The 17,993-nt window shown below is 36.0% G+C and overlaps 1 protein-coding gene across 1 annotated transcript in view; it reads left to right on the top strand.

Moving 5' to 3' along the window:
* Nucleotides 1-13,172, top strand: part of C11H12orf50 (chromosome 11 C12orf50 homolog) — a 40,500-nt gene extending 27,328 nt beyond the window's left edge. Inside the window, exons 7-13 of the mRNA XM_077953102.1 lie at nt 56-166; nt 5,484-5,591; nt 6,904-7,020; nt 8,460-8,564; nt 8,779-8,982; nt 10,705-10,797; nt 13,051-13,172. Coding sequence (XP_077809228.1) covers nt 56-166; nt 5,484-5,591; nt 6,904-7,020; nt 8,460-8,564; nt 8,779-8,982; nt 10,705-10,797; nt 13,051-13,172 — 860 coding nt within the window. The remainder of the gene's footprint in view (nt 1-55; nt 167-5,483; nt 5,592-6,903; nt 7,021-8,459; nt 8,565-8,778; nt 8,983-10,704; nt 10,798-13,050) is intronic.
* Nucleotides 13,173-17,993: the final 4,821 nt, after the last annotated feature.

Below are 17,993 nucleotides of genomic sequence, written 5' to 3'. Positions count from 1 at the left end.
TTCTTATTTAGGCATCTACCAATTACTGGGGTCACTTTTTTCTTCTTATTTCTAGGAGATAGTCTTACAGTTCCAACAAAACTTAGCCAATATGAAAGGCAAGGTGAAATAAAAACATCATTGCACGGGAAACCAAAGACTGACATTGCTGCTTTTGAAAATGGAGGTGAGTTAATTTATTACTGATTGGCTCTGAATATATCACCACATAATAAGTGAGTCTGAATTTTATCTTTTACAACTAATTTTCTTTTTTTGTCTATGTCATGTTTAACACAAGGAGTTGGAGGTATATCACAAAATCAGTTGCTTTCAGAGACCAAAATCTCTGCTAAATACCTTGTACAAATTTGTGTTCAGTGTGTAAGACATTCCATTTTACATATTTTAATGAGAAACCTGTGTGTATGTGCGCGTGTGTGTGTGTGTGTGTGTCTGTGTGTAGGCTCAACTCCAGACTATAATGAATTCAGGTGTTATGTATGTGCTATAATATACTATAACAGAGCTATAAATGAAGGAGGCACTTAATACATCATTTGATTGAGTCTTTTAAAAAATTAATTAACTAATTAATTAATTAATTAATTTATGAGATGAAAGTCTCACTCTGTTGCCTAGGCTGGAGTGCAGTGGTGTGATCTCAGCTCACTGCAACCTCTGTCTCCCAGGTTTAAGTGATTCTCCTGCCTCAGCCTCCTAAGTAGCTGGCACTACAGGTGCGTGCCACCACCCCCGGCTAATTTTTGTATTTTTAGTAGAGGCGGGGTTTCATCATGTTGGTCAGGCTGGTCTCAAACTCCTGACCTCAGGTGTTCCACCTGCCTTGGCCTCTCAAAGTGCTGGGATTACAGACGTGAGCCACCAAGTCCAGTGGACTTAAAGTCTACTTTAAAGGAGCTATATTGAAATATGTATCATTTGTCATCACCTTCTAACTGTGTATTATAGTTTAAATATTTTGGTACTGCTTTTTAGCATAAACATGTTGGAAAATCTGTCTTTTGGACTGAAAATTCCAAGCGTTTGTTTTGAAAATATATAGAGACTTTGTGGGGAGGTTCAAAGGTGTGGCTGGTAGGAAGAATGTGTGTGAGGAGTAGGAAGGAGGTTGAGAGCAGGTATCAATAAGTACCAGTATCTCTTAGGCATATTGGTGCTACTTTCTGCTGTCCTGGTGTCAGCCATTTTCTTCTGTGTGTGCCCCCACCTTTTTTTTTTTTTATTTTGGTGCTAAAGTAATATGATTATTTCTTCTCCTTTCTTATATCTGCAGCAGTTTTAGTCTAGCTGTTTTAGTCTAACTGTCATTGTTTGGTTGCCTTGAAGCAATAAGTTTTAGCTACAAATTAGAAACACTGGCAGTTTCTCCCAACAGAGTTCACATTGTCTATATAACCTATATAAGTGGGATCCACTTAACCTGAGCAGTTCTAATTAAACAGTTTGTTGAAATACCATTAAATCAGATTGCCTTTTGGTTAATAAAAGGTTATTTTCAACCATGGATAAACTAATGGTTTCATATTAAAATAAACTTTCCTTCATGTTGTAATATTAATAATTTATTTCCTACTTTGTTGGGAGTTAGAAAATGTGAGAATGTCATTATACTGTCATTAGTCTATCTAATATTAATAATATTGTTAGAGTAATGAACTAGTTGAAAAGCCATATCAAAAGAATATTTTAAAAATTCTATTATCTGGTATACTAAATTCTGGTATAGTCAGGCTTGTTGATTTTCCAGGTATCATAAGGTTCTCTGTGTCACTGGATACAAGAATCTTCTGGGTATATGTGTATGATAGATATCTCTAAACAAATTTCGGCGGCCTGTATTCACAAGACATCTTTGAAATGAAGATGGTCAAAACTGAAATTATAATTAATGAGTTAGTATTCATTTCAAGAAAAATACTTGAGGCATTGTCTTGTCTTAATATTATTTTAATGTGTTATTGCACTTTAATAAAGTTCAAAGATCTGAAATGAATAGCTTGTTAAAATTTTACTTGTGTATGTATCAGTATAACCATATTTATGTACTCCAGATGGCTCCTTCTCTCCAAGTCAATAGTCTTCTCCCAAGGGTAATCACTACTCTGATCGCTATTACTATAGGCTAATTTTGCATTTTTTGATCTTTATATAAGTGGAAATATACAGTTTGAACTCTTTTAATTTGGATTCTTTTACTTAATGCTCTTTGTATTAGACTGATCCATGCCATTGATTGTAGCAGTAAATATCTTTTTTTTTACTTTGCCCTAAATATCTATACATAGATAGATATATACCACATATATACACACATATCTACATATAAGACACATACTGTTATGTGTACGTATATATATAAAAACACACATGGGCATTTCTCTCTCTATGTATATAGTATATGTACACACACAGTTGATACACACACAAACACACGCACAATTGATTCTTGTTATTCCTGGTAGCTATGTTCTATAAAGTTGACATGAACACTGAATTAGCAAACACTGAACCATTGCTCCTTGGGGAGATATGTACACATACACATATACATACATCTCACACAGATTATAATCTTAAATCGTAGAAATTACTCATCCTGGTATATTCTGTTTTCCTTATTTTACAAAAGAGAAAACAAAGGTCAGAAGTCTTAAGTGACTGTCTTGAGGTTGCCTCACCAACAAGCCTCAGAACTGGGATTCAAACCCCTTCCACCTCTCCCCAGAGCCAGAGCTTCTTCCACTGTACTGCGCTGCCCCCTCTGGTCTCCAGCCATTCTCTGGTCATCTCTGTACGAACTGAAATGAGAATACTGAGCATTGCCATTGCTAGACCTCAGCTAGGAATGTGTGGGTCCAGCAACTCAAAATTTCCATCACTCTGCATACGTATGCAAACAAACAAACAAACAAACAAACAAACATAAAATCAATGCATGAAAGGACCATGAGTATTGATATTGGTATTTGACGGACAGTATTTCCAGTTTGGGACTATTATTAACTTTCTTGAACATGTCTTCTAAAGGTCATATGCACACCTTTTCTTTGAGATTAGCTCGCTCTGTATCCTTACCCACAGTTAGTATTTTCAGTCCTTTAACTTTAGCCTTTCTGGTGGGTGGCTAGTGGTACATCGTTGTAGTTTCAATTTGTATTTCCCTGATGACTCATAATGTTGAGCACCTTTTCATAAACTTATTGGCCATGTTGACTTTCTCCTTTGTCTGGTGCATTTTTAAGTCTCTAGCCCATTTTAAATGTTTTATTTTTTTTTCTTATTGATTTCTATAGATAAATCTGGATACTTTCTGACAACCTACTGTCCTGTTCACTAATTCTCTTCTTCTCTGCTCTTTAATCCATATTTTAAATTCTAAATTTCTATTTGACCTTCTTATTGATTTTCTACTTAGATTCTCCATCAGTTCTCTATTTTGATAACGTTCCTGTTATTTTTTTGCAACTTCCTCTTTGATTACGTTTGGGTATCTTTCATTTTCCTCAGGTTTTTGCTCAATTGTTCTGTCTCACTGTGCCTTCTAATATTGTATTTGATGCTGAACAATATGGATAAAAATTACATAGTGTATGAATGATGTTATTTCTCCACAGAGAAACTTTTCTTCTGGCAGGCAGCTAGACTATCAGCAGGCCACCTTGATTCTGTGAAGGACTAGTTTTGGGCTTTGTTAGGGATGATGTGGTAGATGATACATTATTTTTCCTTTCTTTGAAGGTATAGTCCTTATTCCTAGGATAAGACCCTTACCCCTAAAACATTGCTTTACTGGGTTATCAACTGAGACATGGGATGTTCACCAAGATACCTCTACTCTGGCAAGGCTTGAATGGCAAATTTTACCTCCCAAGCAGCATGTAGATGCTGAAATCTCTGAGTAGTTTTTAGCCTCCCAGATGCTGTTTTTGTTTATTTCCTAGGATTCCACTCTGTACTTGAAAAGTGTGGGAGTCAGATAACAATTTAAAGGGAGTTTTATGCCTATTTCAGAGGAACTTCTTTGTTGTTCTTCCTTTTTCATTCCCCCCTCAATTTCAAGCCAATTAGACAGTCCCAGACTTTTCGGCTCTTTCTTTTTCACCTCCTTGGTGTCACTTTCTGCTTGTTATTTCCTTATATGATGAATTAGATATGCTTTCAGAGAAAAATCTGTAGTGAGTGTGGAGTGTAACTCTTTCAGGGAAAAAACCAGGGTGAATGTGAACATATAATTGACTTCGTGTCCCTCCATTGCTCTCAGGCATTGCAGTCACATGCATTGGGTGGTTTTCCAATCAGTTTGTTTTGGTATTTTATAATTGTTTTTAGGATGAAAGTTATTCCGATAAAAGCCATTTTGGTCATGGCAGAAACCAAAAATCTTTTTGACATTTTTATCACTGGTTTTGTGTAAGCTCCTTGAGGCCAGGAACTGCATATAATCAATCACTATAGATAAATCTCTGTAGTAGAATGCCTGGCACATTATGTGCACTCAGCAAATACTTGTAGAATAAAGGGTGATATGTTTAAATGCATTGAATAACTGGGTGAAGGTAGACATGTTTATATGATTTACAGTTAACTGGAGGTTAATTTGTTGGAACAATGAGCCAAATCTTGCAGGATAACTTCAAGCAATGATAAACATACATTCTTATATTTAGGTACAAAACATTAAATAGTGGCTTTTCTTTAAGTTGGGAAAAACCCAATATGATGGAATTTTTGAGGGGAAAATAGAGTGAGTTTTTATGGCCACAATGCTTTACAATTTAGGAATGTGTTTTCACTACCAAATAGTCACAGTAAAGTCACATTGGATTGTTAGAAGCAGTATAGAAAGAAAGATAGTTAAATGTTATTTAAAGTACTCAGTAAAGGGTCTGATTCCTAGAAAATGACTCCATGAATGGCAAGTATTATTTTACTAGTTCTGCTGATTTCTCCACAGCTTGGTTCACATTTGGGTGTCATTTTAAAATAAAGTTATTTGAAACAAATATTTTATATTAAGAAAAGGTAACTTGTATGGTGAAGAATTTTGGAATTTTGTATGTAAAGTTAAAGCAACTATGGATATTTATCTTGGAAAATAGAAGTCCTTGGGGAAATATGGAAACTGCTTTAATATATCTGAAGATGTTATATGGAAGATAAATTACATTTACTCTGAGTATCTCTCAAAGTACTCAGATTAAAGATTTAGGACTAAAGATTATCATACATTAAGGAAAATTTTGTTGACTGAATTTTCTTTCAATTATCTATCTTTCAATTAACTGTGTATTCATATACATATATATTAATACTCATGTATTAATCTAAGCATATAAATGTATGGAGATGGATATGGTATCACTGAGAAGTGTCCAAAGAAATGTGGACAAAAGGGGTATTGTAGAAAATGTTCCTGTATTGAAAGCTAGTTTGTATCACTTTCTGCCATTGTTGCCACTGACAGTAAGGTTTTGTCATAGGAGGTGACTGTTATGTTCCACAGAGGGTCATATTTCTTGGAGTCGATGAAAGTGAAGCTTTAACTGAAGAGAAAGAAATCACCATATCAAAATGTTCAAATACTAAAGGTAATGAATTATTATATAATTTTGATACATTTGTAATTTGTCTAGACAAGTTAAAGATAAGCTTGCTTGTTATAAAAACCAATATAAGAGGAATGGTAATACATCGAAATATACACTGAATAGGAGTCAAGAGCTCTAAGGTTCCAGTCCTGGCTCTGTCCCTAATTGTATGACCGTGACAATTTATCTTTTTTTTAGTTTTCTTATCGGAAAAATAGCCTGTTGGACTGTATAATTTCTAATATTGCTAGTTCTAAAGTTACTGGCTCTCTTAAATGGCAACACCAAGTCCTTTAGTTTATAATATCAGTATAAATGAATTTTGTTAGAAAACATTGTTTGTGAACATTGTGAAGAGTTTAATCTCAAAAAGACTTCTGTATTTTATAGTTATTGCTAACACTAGTCTGTGAATAATCAAGAGATATGATAAAATACATCCTCTATAATTTTACATTGCCCTTAACTGTACTTAGAATCCACCAGCTGGTATCTCTCTGCTGAGTGCCTCTCAGTCACAGACTAAAAGCACAGCTGTCCTGTAATTAGGGGGCTTCACATACTCTCAATCAAAATGTAAACCCATTTTATCTGCCATCTCTACCATTAAATATTCCCAAGTATAGGAAAGGTTGCCTGTGATCAAATTATTTTTGTGGAAAATTGTAAATCTTTCTCTCATTTTCTCACTCAGAGATGGAAAGGTTTTCCCTAGTCCATCAAAGAAACTCTGAAAGCTATACTAATATGGTAGCCACCAGTTATGTATGACTCTTTAAATTTAAGTTAAAGCTGAATAAAATACAAAATTCAACTTTTCATTGGCACTAGCTATATTCCATGTGCTCAATAGTCACAGGAGGCTAGTGGCTGCCATATTGAGCAGCACAGATTTAGAACATTTTCATAATTGTGGAAAGCCCTACTAAGGAGTCCTGCTCCAAAGCATATAGGAAGTTAAAGTTGTTACATTTAAAATATTTTCATAACCCCAATTTGAATGGGACCATTCAATGTAAAAACGTAAAACCTTTTAAATCTTTTGTATGGAGATATTGAAAATACTGCCACGAGTTTTTATTTACATATTGAAAATGATGGCTATAGATTCAGAGTTTTGTTGTTACTGATGACATTTTGAAATCCATGTGGCAACTAGGGAATGTTAATGATGCTTTTCTCACAATTCATAAATATATACATTATTTTAAAGAGGTGTTCCCATCATGTAATGTTTGAATAATGAAATGCCAACTGAAATGCTTTTTTAAAACTAATATTGACATTTTATTTTCTTAATTTGCTTTAAAAGATAACAAGGACAGTCCTCATCCAAAGCGTTCCCTAACTACCCGACTAGTACCTACAACGCATGTATTAAATGCTACTGAGAATATCAGTATGAAGTGCAGAGAGGACCCCTCTTCAAGTGAGACATTAGCTCTATCACTTTTTGGCCTTAGATATATTTATCTTACCATGGATTTGTTTTGCTTATTTAAAATAGAATTTTAAAAAAGAAAGAAAAAAGGTTTGAAAATTATTCAGAACTAAGAATTAAAGACACAATATCCTCTACTAACTAACTCTGACAATGAACTGTGATGTAGGTCCTAGTAAATTATATGCTCTCCCACTAGCTTAATTTTGGTATTAAAATTAATAATACACTACCTTTTTGGAAGATTCACTAGCATAACATTTTAAATTGCACCCATAGTGGAATAATACATTGGCAGCTTTTTATTATGTTTTGGATTAGTGTTTATTAGTTTGGCTTCTCCTTGACATTCAGTTCAGTGAGCTATTTCTCTTGATACAGTTAAGACTTGTGAATCTTCCTGATCCGTTCCCTTCTTCCGTCTGTTCCTTATTTTACTTATTGAACCCTTATAATATTCTTGGATCGCAGCCTGGCACTGATGGGAATATTTGTGATTTGCCCTCAAGAAGCCCAGTTTAGTGGCACTTGTTAAAAATATGGATTCCGAATCCTTGCACTGGGAGCTTGGGAGTGGATCGGGGCATGATGTTTGAGGAGGAGACAGTGAATCAGAGCTTTATTGAGGGCTTAAAGCTTAAGCTGAGGGTTAGGGCACAGAAAGATTAATTAACTTACTGTAGAGAGCTAGTGTAATCTACACTGTACACTTGATGTTCAGTTTCTATGTGCAGCGGTCACTTGTGAATTTTCAGGAGCTCTGCATGGTGAAGTAACAGAATGCCCCCTCTACAAAATTGTTTTAAGATTATCTGGAGATATGTACCATGGAAATTCCTGAAAAACTGAGAACACATATAAAATTTTTGATGGAAAAATATACAAATAAAAAGTGAAAAATGTAATATTCTTAGAACTTACAAATTCTGATTGCTCAATCTTGACCAAACTATCTGTACACTCAACTTAAGAACTTAAAAGAATAAGGTAAAATTCACGGAAAGTATTTTATGTTAATTCAACTTCTTAAGAAGTAGTAGTTTTGGCTAAAAAAGTACAAAAAGATTCATGTTGAAAATAAGAGTTCTAAAACCACTTAACAATAGTGTTATAATGAGATTTATAATTGTATTTTGAATGCAATTTTATGTTCCTTTAAAAGAATCCACACATTCCTTTGGAGGAAAGTATTTTTCTTTGAGGAAAGCCACTTATTGAAGGTTATTTCATCAATCTATTTCCAACATAGATTTTTTTGGCACTTAAAAATAAATCACCTTTTTTTCTAAGAAGTAAAGTATGAGAATGGTGCATTTATTTTTTCCTCTTGCTTGACATATGAATGCACAGATATGTAATTATCACCTACAGTAATTTCAGGGATGAAAGCATCTCTTAAAAAACTCTAAAATTTGTATCTTTTCAAGTGAATGATGTCCAGCCAGTGAAGAAGCCTCATTTCAAAGGTGTGAAAAAAAGAAAATGGATTTATGATGAACCAAAGAACTTTCCCGACTCTGGAATGAGGAGAGGTAAGGTGTCCATATATTTGATATTTCTAAACTGTAATTTTAAAACAAATATTCAATAACAGATATCTTCTACCTGAAAAACAAATTACTGTCATGTGACGTAAATGTTACTTTAAGGGTCAACTCAACTTCAAGTACTTATAGTGCAATATGTTATTTATGGGTGTGAAACCAGCCTGTTTTATTCCTCACTCCCTCCCACCTTTCTTTACAGCAGTACAGACCCCAAGTCCCCAAAATAAAATGAGTTATCATCGCAACAATAAAAATCGAAATGCTGAGAACGCATCCTATATCCACGTTCAAAGAGATGCTGTCAGGACTGTCGCGTTGAATGCACCTCCCCACAGCAGGCCCATGCATGGATCCTACAATAAAGTCCATGTTAACAAGGAACCCAAACCCAACCTCAGTCCAGGTGAGGTCCTTTGTTGATGTGGTTTACTCTTGTCTGTAGTTTGCATTTCCATGGAATTTCCTGATGGCTTGGCTAATCTTCACTGCTACCTACTCCCCTCTTGTTTTCCCTGGCCATCACCACCATAGAAACTAGTGAGAGGATTTCTTCCATGTGCAGTCCTGCACATGATTTAAAGGATATGGAAGAAAGCTCATGTTGTGTGCAGATGACTTCAGATCGCACCTCCCTAGAGTTTTTTCCTCCGAGCACTGCACTTCGTTCCTCCTGGACAGCTTCGTGTCGCTCTGGAGGATTGTTTTTGAATGGTTGACATTTTCTTGTTCCACTAACTGCGTTGTTCAATTATCACTGTCAGGCTAGTGCCTTGACTTTTCTGTAGGCCTTCATGATTATTTTCTGAAAGGGTTAGTTTGGGGGCTAACTGCCATATTTTTGACAACCTCTCATCTCTCTCACCATGGATAGATTGCTTCTAAATCATTTCATCAAATAATAGGCAAATTCATAGTATATGTCAGGAAGTACAAGACTACAGGGGAGAAGAGAACTAAATGTCTTCATCTCTTTTTCTTCCTGTGTCTTAGATGGATTTTGCTCTTTTGAAGTTGGGTTTCTCTTCTCTAAACTTAACAAAATGCTGCTCAATTCTATATGATTTCATGTTTGTATTTCTCCAAGTTCATGGTTTAGGTAGTGGAGTTCTGAATATTTTGAACTTATGGAAACATAAGACTATATCTTTCTTAGTTTCTTTTACAATTTAAGAAATTTTTTCAAAAGTTTATGGGTACACGGTAGGTGCATATATTTCTTTTACAATTTCAATATACATTTGCATTATTTAAATTATTTTTCTCTTTGCTTTAGAATAGAATGATATATGGTTGTCTATTTGTAAATGAGGATATTCTTAGGTGAATCTTGTTTTTAATTTTATTTATTACTATTCTTTTATGTATTGATATTGTTATTATTATTATTGTTTTACTGCAAGTGGATGGCTGTGAAGAATACAATGAGTCCTGGAACAGTTGTTAGTGTCTAGGTTTGTGTGAAGGTGCCAGAGTTCATACTCTATATTGCTTTTGCACCATTAGTGCAAATGTCAACACAAGAGAAATGCAAATTATTGGTTTTATGGATCATGCTTTGAGAACACAGCTGCATAGTAATATTTGAAAACACAAATATAACATTGTTAGATAGTAGTAGAAATGTAGATACATCAGAGAAAAAGAAGTATTTAAGGACCAGGTCAGGATATAAATGCTTTGGCTGTCTGGGACAGTGAGTTCACTATTGTATCATGCCAATTACTGCGACCATGGAAGTCGCTTCATGGAAGGACATGGGACTTGGGCTGTACCTGATAGTTTCACAGTTTTTAAATAAAAGCTCTAATAAACATTAGCAGAATTGATGCAAAACTATGATGAAGTAACGCAGTGAACGTTTTTATTACATTTAGATATCATACTCTCCTGTAGCTTACCCTTACTTGAAGCATTGAACAACCAATTAAGAATCTGTAACCATGTTCACTTATAACTTAAATGGTCTTAATAAACTCACTTGTATCCCTGATGCCTTAGCTTTGAAATGGTAAAATGAATTACTTAGAGAATAGCTGCACCCTTGAGATGTTTATAACTTTGAAACACCCTTGGAATGTGATTTTAAAGGTGTAAAATATTTAATTCTGGATTTTTTTTCCCGCAGACAAATATATGTCAACATCATATAATGATTCAGCCTGGCGAAAACGAATTCCTTTTTCAAAAACATATTCAAAAAGTGGAAAGATATATCCAGGTAACTATTTATAAGTGGTTTTAACATATAATGCAATTCCAAAAATGAATAAGTTTTTAAGTGCAAGGAGTATTTTAGAAAACAGGAAGATAAATAAAAATTTCAAGATATATATGCACACTTAATTACTTGGAGTTTAGTAGATATCTTGTCTACCAGTAATTTAATTTTACTGTTTTACTGTGTTCTTCTTTGTCTATTTTTCTGTGTTACCCAAAAACGTTTTAATACAGTTCTTTCCCGGGCAACAAACAGTAATTGCAGCAATTATGTAATATGTTAAGATGCATTTTTTGCTGTGCTGCAAAGCAAATATATAAAACTGTATTTCAACACAAGACATTAAAGCTTTGCTATATCTACCATAGCCAGATATTGGCTGGTGCAGGCTGACAGGATATCCAAGAAGAAATTTCTCAGCCAGTAGATTCTGAGGGACTGTGGTCTCCTCCTTGTGGAATCCTGTGCTCTGGGAGACTGGGGTTCCTTTGGGACCTCCTCAGGGTAGAGGTTTGTTGTATCCCTGAGCTCAGGTTGTTCTTTTGCTGAACAGCTTGGTGTCTTTTCCTAGACTGTCCTGGGCTGGTTCGGTAGATTTGGAAATCTACAGGGGATAAAATGCTTTCGATTACTTCTCAGACAACTGAACATTTCAGAAAAAGTTCCAGTTAGGGAACTCCTACTGACTACAACTGTGACTCAAGGCACAGATGTGTGTTATACATTTATATACTGGGGACGACTGTTTTCCATTTTCCCCTGTTCTTTCCCAAATCATACTGTGCTGCAAGAGAACTCTGGTGCAGTGCTATTGAATTGATTATACTTTCTCTTAACTTTGTGTGAATTTTCACATGTGATAGCACTGCATTTGGGGGGTGGGGAAAGAGGTGAAGAGTTGATGAAAATCCTGGGTGAAACTTGAAATTGTTGAGCTCTATAGCCGTTTCTCCTATGGTCCTCTTATGAGTGAGGTGATATTTGGAGTATTAAGGGATGTGCTCCTCCCTTAGCCCTGTCATACTGACTTCTCTTTTCTTTCAGTAGCCTTCTCCCCTCCCATCCCAGATAAACATGAATTATAGAAGGATTTGGGAAAGGAAGGGTCACTTCAGCGCATAGTATTGTACCATCTAGCTGTGTACCATGTGTACTAGATGTGTACCATCTAGTGTGCCATGTCTAGCACGAAATGGCTGTATTGCAGTTCCCAGATGCAATCTAGGCAGAAAAACTTTGAAGAGAAATTTTTCAGTGTTAAACCTGGGTTAGGGGGAAGACAAGCCATGTCTAATATGAGAGGACTGGAGACAGCTTCTTGAGATTTTTCGAGTGCTAAGATTGCATGGGAGGGCAGCTCACATTCCTGTGGGCCTCAAGTGGGAGAGAGGACCAGTGGGTCCAAATGAAGTCTTCTGGCTGGGATTAAAAGGATAAGCACCAGAAAGAGGCTCTTGTTGAGCCCTATTGGGGTGGGTTGGTATTTAACTGTAATCTCGACAGATTGCTTCTGTCAGAGAGCCAAGGAGAAACTGAGCCAGCATCCACTGACCAAATCCTTGTTAATTAAACTATGGTCTGAGGACTAGCTGCAATGGCATCACCTGGGAGCTTTTTTAAAATGTAGAATCTCCATCTCAGACCTGCTGAATAAGAATCTGCATTTTTAGCAACATTCCCAGGTGATTAAGATACACATTAAATTTCAAGAAACCTTAGACTGGATATCTAGACCACCATTAAAGAAAAATAAGAGCCCAGCACAGGACCCACCCATGTCAGGACTGTTGCAATTATATTATCTTACTAGCTCTCTGACAGCAACAACCATTCTCTCCTGTTCCACTTCCGGACATTAGGATCAGTAGCAGGGAGGTGGGGTACAGAGAAAACCCTGAGAAAAAAATTTAAATCTGAATGTGACTGAAATATAAAAGTGAGATGCCTAATAAGTCACTGAATTGGACTAAATTTACATGCAGAGGAAGAATGAGGACTTAAGAAATTAGATTTTATAATGAACTAGATTGTTTTCTTATTTTCTTTTGATTGGGAAATGCATAACCTGAAAATGTGTATCTTTCCCAATTGTTGTCATCACCAGAATAGGAAGAGAAAGATTAGCTTATGTTTCTTCTTGCACATATTCCTGCAAGGTCACAGAGCAACATTTTCAGCATTTCCCAGTGGACAGATGGACTGCTGGAGGAAAGGAGGCAGAAAACACAAGCTGCCATGAGTCTGTTCCTCTAGGGCGCTGGCAGCCAGGGCCACGGAAGTGTAAATGGACAGGAGAAGCCTTTTGGAAAAATGTTATTGGATACTGTGGGGATAATGCAATAATACAGGAGAATGCACGTGTCTGTGGGAATTAGGGGCAGGAGCTGAAGGTAACTGGAGATGTCAGTCTCATTGGTGACCTTCTCTTGAGGCCACATGTCCTTTGTAATAGGGATATTGCTGGTGCGAAGGAAGGTGCTTGTCTCCATATGACGGAGCCTTCGTTCTGTTCATTCTGCGTGCCCCATAGTACAGCCTTATAGACGGTGTCACTTCCATTCTTTTCCACACTTCCATCCAAGTGCAAAACATAGTAAGCATCAAAAAGAAGTGGACTATTTGAATGGCATTTTGAAAATTTATAAGTTAAAACAGTAAGATTAGTTTTTCTTTGCCTTTAGATTTATGGCAAGTAATTAGCAAAAGAAGAACAAAATATCGGTGCACTAAACAAGAAAATAATTGAAATATTTTGCGTATTTTATTAGAGCCAAGAAGAAATGGGAGCAAGTAAACCTGGAGGTTGAAAGAAGAGAAAAATGAGAAAAAAGTGCCAGACATCATCTGATTTACAATCAAAAATGAAAATTCCAAGAATGAGATACTCAAGTACTCCATGCTACATAGTGGATAGCCAAAGATGATAAAAATGCAAATTCTGAAAATAAGATGCAGGAAGTACATTGTGCTCTTTCAAAACTGATAAAAATGCAAATTACCAACAGCTGCCAGTGTATTTATGTAGGTCTGGAATTCATTCCGTACATTACTCCAAACATTTTAATAAAATTTAAAAGTTTGACAATTAAAATCATTCTTTAATTGTAAACCAAGTTAGATTGCACAGATTGAGAAGGAAAATTGTACCTTTGATTTCTGTTTTGCGATATTCTTTATGGCGGAAACCTCACTTCTTATTTCTTTACCTGGATTTTAAGCTGGGCCCTCAGCAATGATAACATATAAAGTATAAATAAATTGAACGAAGTCCCAGCTTTACAGTTTGGTGATGAATATGTTAGAGGGATTCCAATAGAAATACACTTTAATGTGTGGTAGAAAGAGACAACGATTGGTTTATTGTTCAGGGCAGTTGTTGAACAATGTTTTAATTGGCAGTTACAAAATCTGTCTGCTGAGGTTTGCTAGATTGAAACCAAAAAATAAACATTTTCCTACCATGAAAATAAAAATTATATGATTATTTTGGAGTAAAGGACAAGCTTAAGGAAACAGTGAATGAATAACATGGTGTTCCAAATGTCTTAGTGATATTTTAAGGTATTAGTAACTCCAGAAGCATAAATATTTACAAGTGAAAGAGAGACATCATTTGAAAACTAATTTTGATTTCTTTTTGCCCTTTTTAGAATTGTATTTTGAATAGTACTTGTAAATTTAATTTTTAAAATTGTCATCAAAATGAACCACCTGCAGGGACTGAAACAAAAACTTAAAAATTTATTCTTTAAACTGAAAGACACATTTGAAAGCAATATAAGTAATTAACATTTAAAATGATGTAACATTTAAAATGATGTTTTTGTAAGTTTGTAGTATTTATACTTCTGAGTTTATTAAAGCTTAGAAATTCACTAAGACTTTGGGAAGTCTCATATTTATATTTGCATGCATTTTATGGTTATTATCAGTTTTTTCAATATTTATTGGGGGAAGGAATCAGGGTTCTTAGAAATATTTTATTTTACGGCATCTTTATAATATGTGGAGTAATAAAGCCTAGTTTTTGGCTTCTAATGGTGCTGTGTGTACACACTTTCAAGAAAATGGGGATATAGTGATTTATTTTGTATCAAGGGAGCAGATAGAAATGAAAACTGTGGGCTGGGTGCAGTGGCTTATGCCTGTAATTGGAGCACTTTGGGAGACTGAGGCAGGTGGATCTCTTGAGCTCAGGAGTTTGAGACCAGTCTTGGAAACATGGTGAAACCCCGTATCTACCAAAAATACAAGCATTAACTGGGCGTGTTGGTACATACCTGTGGTTCTAGCTACTTGGGAGGCTGGGGTGGGAAGATCACTTCAGCCTGGGAGGCAGAGGTTGCAGTGAGCCAAGATTGTGCCACTACAGTCCAGCCTGGGTGATAGAGTGAGACCCTGTCTCAAAAAAGAAAATAAATAAATAAATAAATAAACAAATAAATAAATAAATAAAATGAAAACCGTGCCAGCAAAATATCTTGGTTAGATCGTTTTGAGAGGGATGTAAGAAAATAGCTGAGTTGACAGGCTGTCTCGATTGAAGCTGTTGGGAGACATAATTCCATTTAATGAACAGATCTCTGTCCTTCTAAAACTTCAACTAGTTATGCAAAAGAAAAGTTCTAGGAAGACAATCCAAAAGATCTTCCTGAAGTACAAATTCTCAGTGTGTATCTTTATTGTATATTAAATGCTGAAGAATCAATGAGGAATGAGAAGAATCTGAAGGAAGTCCTGAGCATGATTGTACCCGTGTTGTTCCTGAATATAAATGGAAATTTTTATTATGATAAGCTTTGTCTGAAGGATCACGTAGATGACAACATTAGCCAACTCTGTTTGTGTGATTTAGGAAAAAGGCAATTGGTTTAAATGAGGGTAAACTACAAACCAGGGAGGAAGAACATAGCAAACCTCAAAATAAGAATATATAGGAGACAACAAAATAAGTAAACAACCAAAAAATTAGCTAGCAAAAACCTATGCTTGCTGATTCCTGAACATGCAAATAGTGCATTTAAACTTAAGTTTCCCAATGCCAGTGGGTGGATAATTGCTTTTGTGTCACATCTAAAAGTTTTTGATACATTTCACCAGAGTTCCATGACTCTTCAACATGCAGCATTGGTAAAAATTATAATAAAAGTAGCATCTATTAAATGCTTAGTATATTAATTGGCTAAGACTGCTGTAACCAAGTACCACAAATTGAGTGTCTTAAGCAACAGAAATTTATTTGTCTCACAGTTCTGGAGGCTAGAAGTCTGAAATCAAAGTGTTAGCAGGGTTATCCTTTTCTGAGGGCTGTGAGGGAAGCATCTGTTCCAGGCCTCTCTCCTTGGCTTGTAGATTGCTGTCTTTTCCCTGTGTTTCTTCACATGATCATTCCTCTATATATGTCTCTGTGTCCAAATTTCCCCTTTTCATAGAGACACCAGTTATATTGTATTAGGGCCCATCCTAATGACCCCATTTGAACTTGTCTCTGTAAAGACCTTGTGTCCAAATAAGGTCACATCATTAGATAACAAGGATTAGAACTTCAACATACGAGTTTTGAGGGGGACATAGTTTTGAGTAGGTCTTAGATAAATTCACTGTTAACATTCCAGTCTCCCTATGCCTTTAACTCCTTTCATCTATAGTAAACAAAGGCAGATCTGGCATTTCTATCTCATGCACTCTTGGCTATGTTTTTGGCCCATGCTGAAGCCAACAAACCAAACAGAACTGTCTCTTTCTATCTCTTCCTTTTGTTAAAATTTGAGACAGCATCTTGCCCTGTCACTCAGGCTTGAATGCAGTGGCAGGATCATGGCTCATTGCAGCCTTGACCTTCTGAACTCAAGTGATCCTCCCACCTCCACCTCCTGAGTAGCTGGGACTACAGACATGTGCCACCACACCTGACCAATTTTGGTATTTTTTGTAGAGACAGCTTTTCAACATGTTGCCCAAGCTGGTCTTGAACTTTTGGGCTCAAGAAATCTACCCATCTTGTCCTCCAAGACTTCTGGGATTACAGGCATGGGCCACCATGCTCAGCCAATTAGAGCTCCTTATAACTCTACAAGTTGCCACATTAAATGCAGAATCTTTGCACAGTGGGTCTATGTCAATAAATTTGGTTTGATCCAGCTTCATTTTATTTCCACCGTTATTCACCACCTTTAGTATCCATTCTCAGACATATTCCCTGTATTTCAATCTGTATAAATTAGAAAACTCAAGTAGTGCTTTTGGAGTATAGCACACTTCCTCATGGATCACACTTTATACCTCATCTTTAGGGGACTGAGTCCAGTTATAGGTCTAGTATCAAAGAAGGATGGTGGGGTGGATCTTGAGGGGAATTAGCATCTTTTAAGGCAACTGTCAGGGTTAATCTCAGGTGGAGGTGGAGAGGTTGCTTCCACTGGGAGTGGAGCTACTATTTTTAGTGGTGAAGAAAACTCAGAATGTCCTCATCTTTATCAGAGTCTTGCTAAATATCCCCATTTCAACTTTCAGGATCACATTCCTTCCCAATGTCCTCACTAGTTGACACCCCCTGCAAGCTTGGGAATTCTATTTGCATTGTAAGTTAACCACTTGCGAGAGGAAATCCTGGGTTTGGTTTTTCAGCAATTTCAGCCTTGTGGCTACAGGAAATAACACTCTATTTCAGGGCAGGCATGTAACTTTCTGGTCATTTATGGAATGGAAATGACCTGAGCTGGAAATTCAAATCCTTGAGTTCATCTTTTTCTTTCTCCACTTTCTTCAGGGGTATTAGGGGCAAGCAGCAAAGCTCATTATACTTGTTAGTTTGACAAAAATTTTCAAAGGTATCATAAACATTTCAACAGATCCTTGCCTCTTATAAGTGGTTGATTAGGAGTTTCCAGTGGTAATATTTCGCCTATTTCTATTGCCACATCATGCCATGAACTAGTAATCTCTCTACAACTGGAAGTAGAGTTATTAGTGTGTTTTCAGATTATAGAGCCAATTCCAGAAACCCCAGAACCGATTCAGAAAACTCATCTTTAGGATTATACTCCTCTAGAACTACATTTGGTATGAAAATCTGTATTATCCAGAGAAATGCATTATCCAGAGAAATGCAACCAGTAGGATGTGTGTACATGTATAGGAAGAAATTCACTTTAAGAAATTGGCTTGTGAGATTGTGGAGGCTTAGTGAGTCTTAA

This window comes from Macaca mulatta, chromosome 11 (genome assembly GCF_049350105.2).
Source record: "Macaca mulatta isolate MMU2019108-1 chromosome 11, T2T-MMU8v2.0, whole genome shotgun sequence".
NCBI classification, from domain to species: domain Eukaryota; kingdom Metazoa; phylum Chordata; class Mammalia; order Primates; family Cercopithecidae; genus Macaca; species Macaca mulatta.
This window is presented reverse-complemented; position numbering and strand designations above follow the sequence as displayed.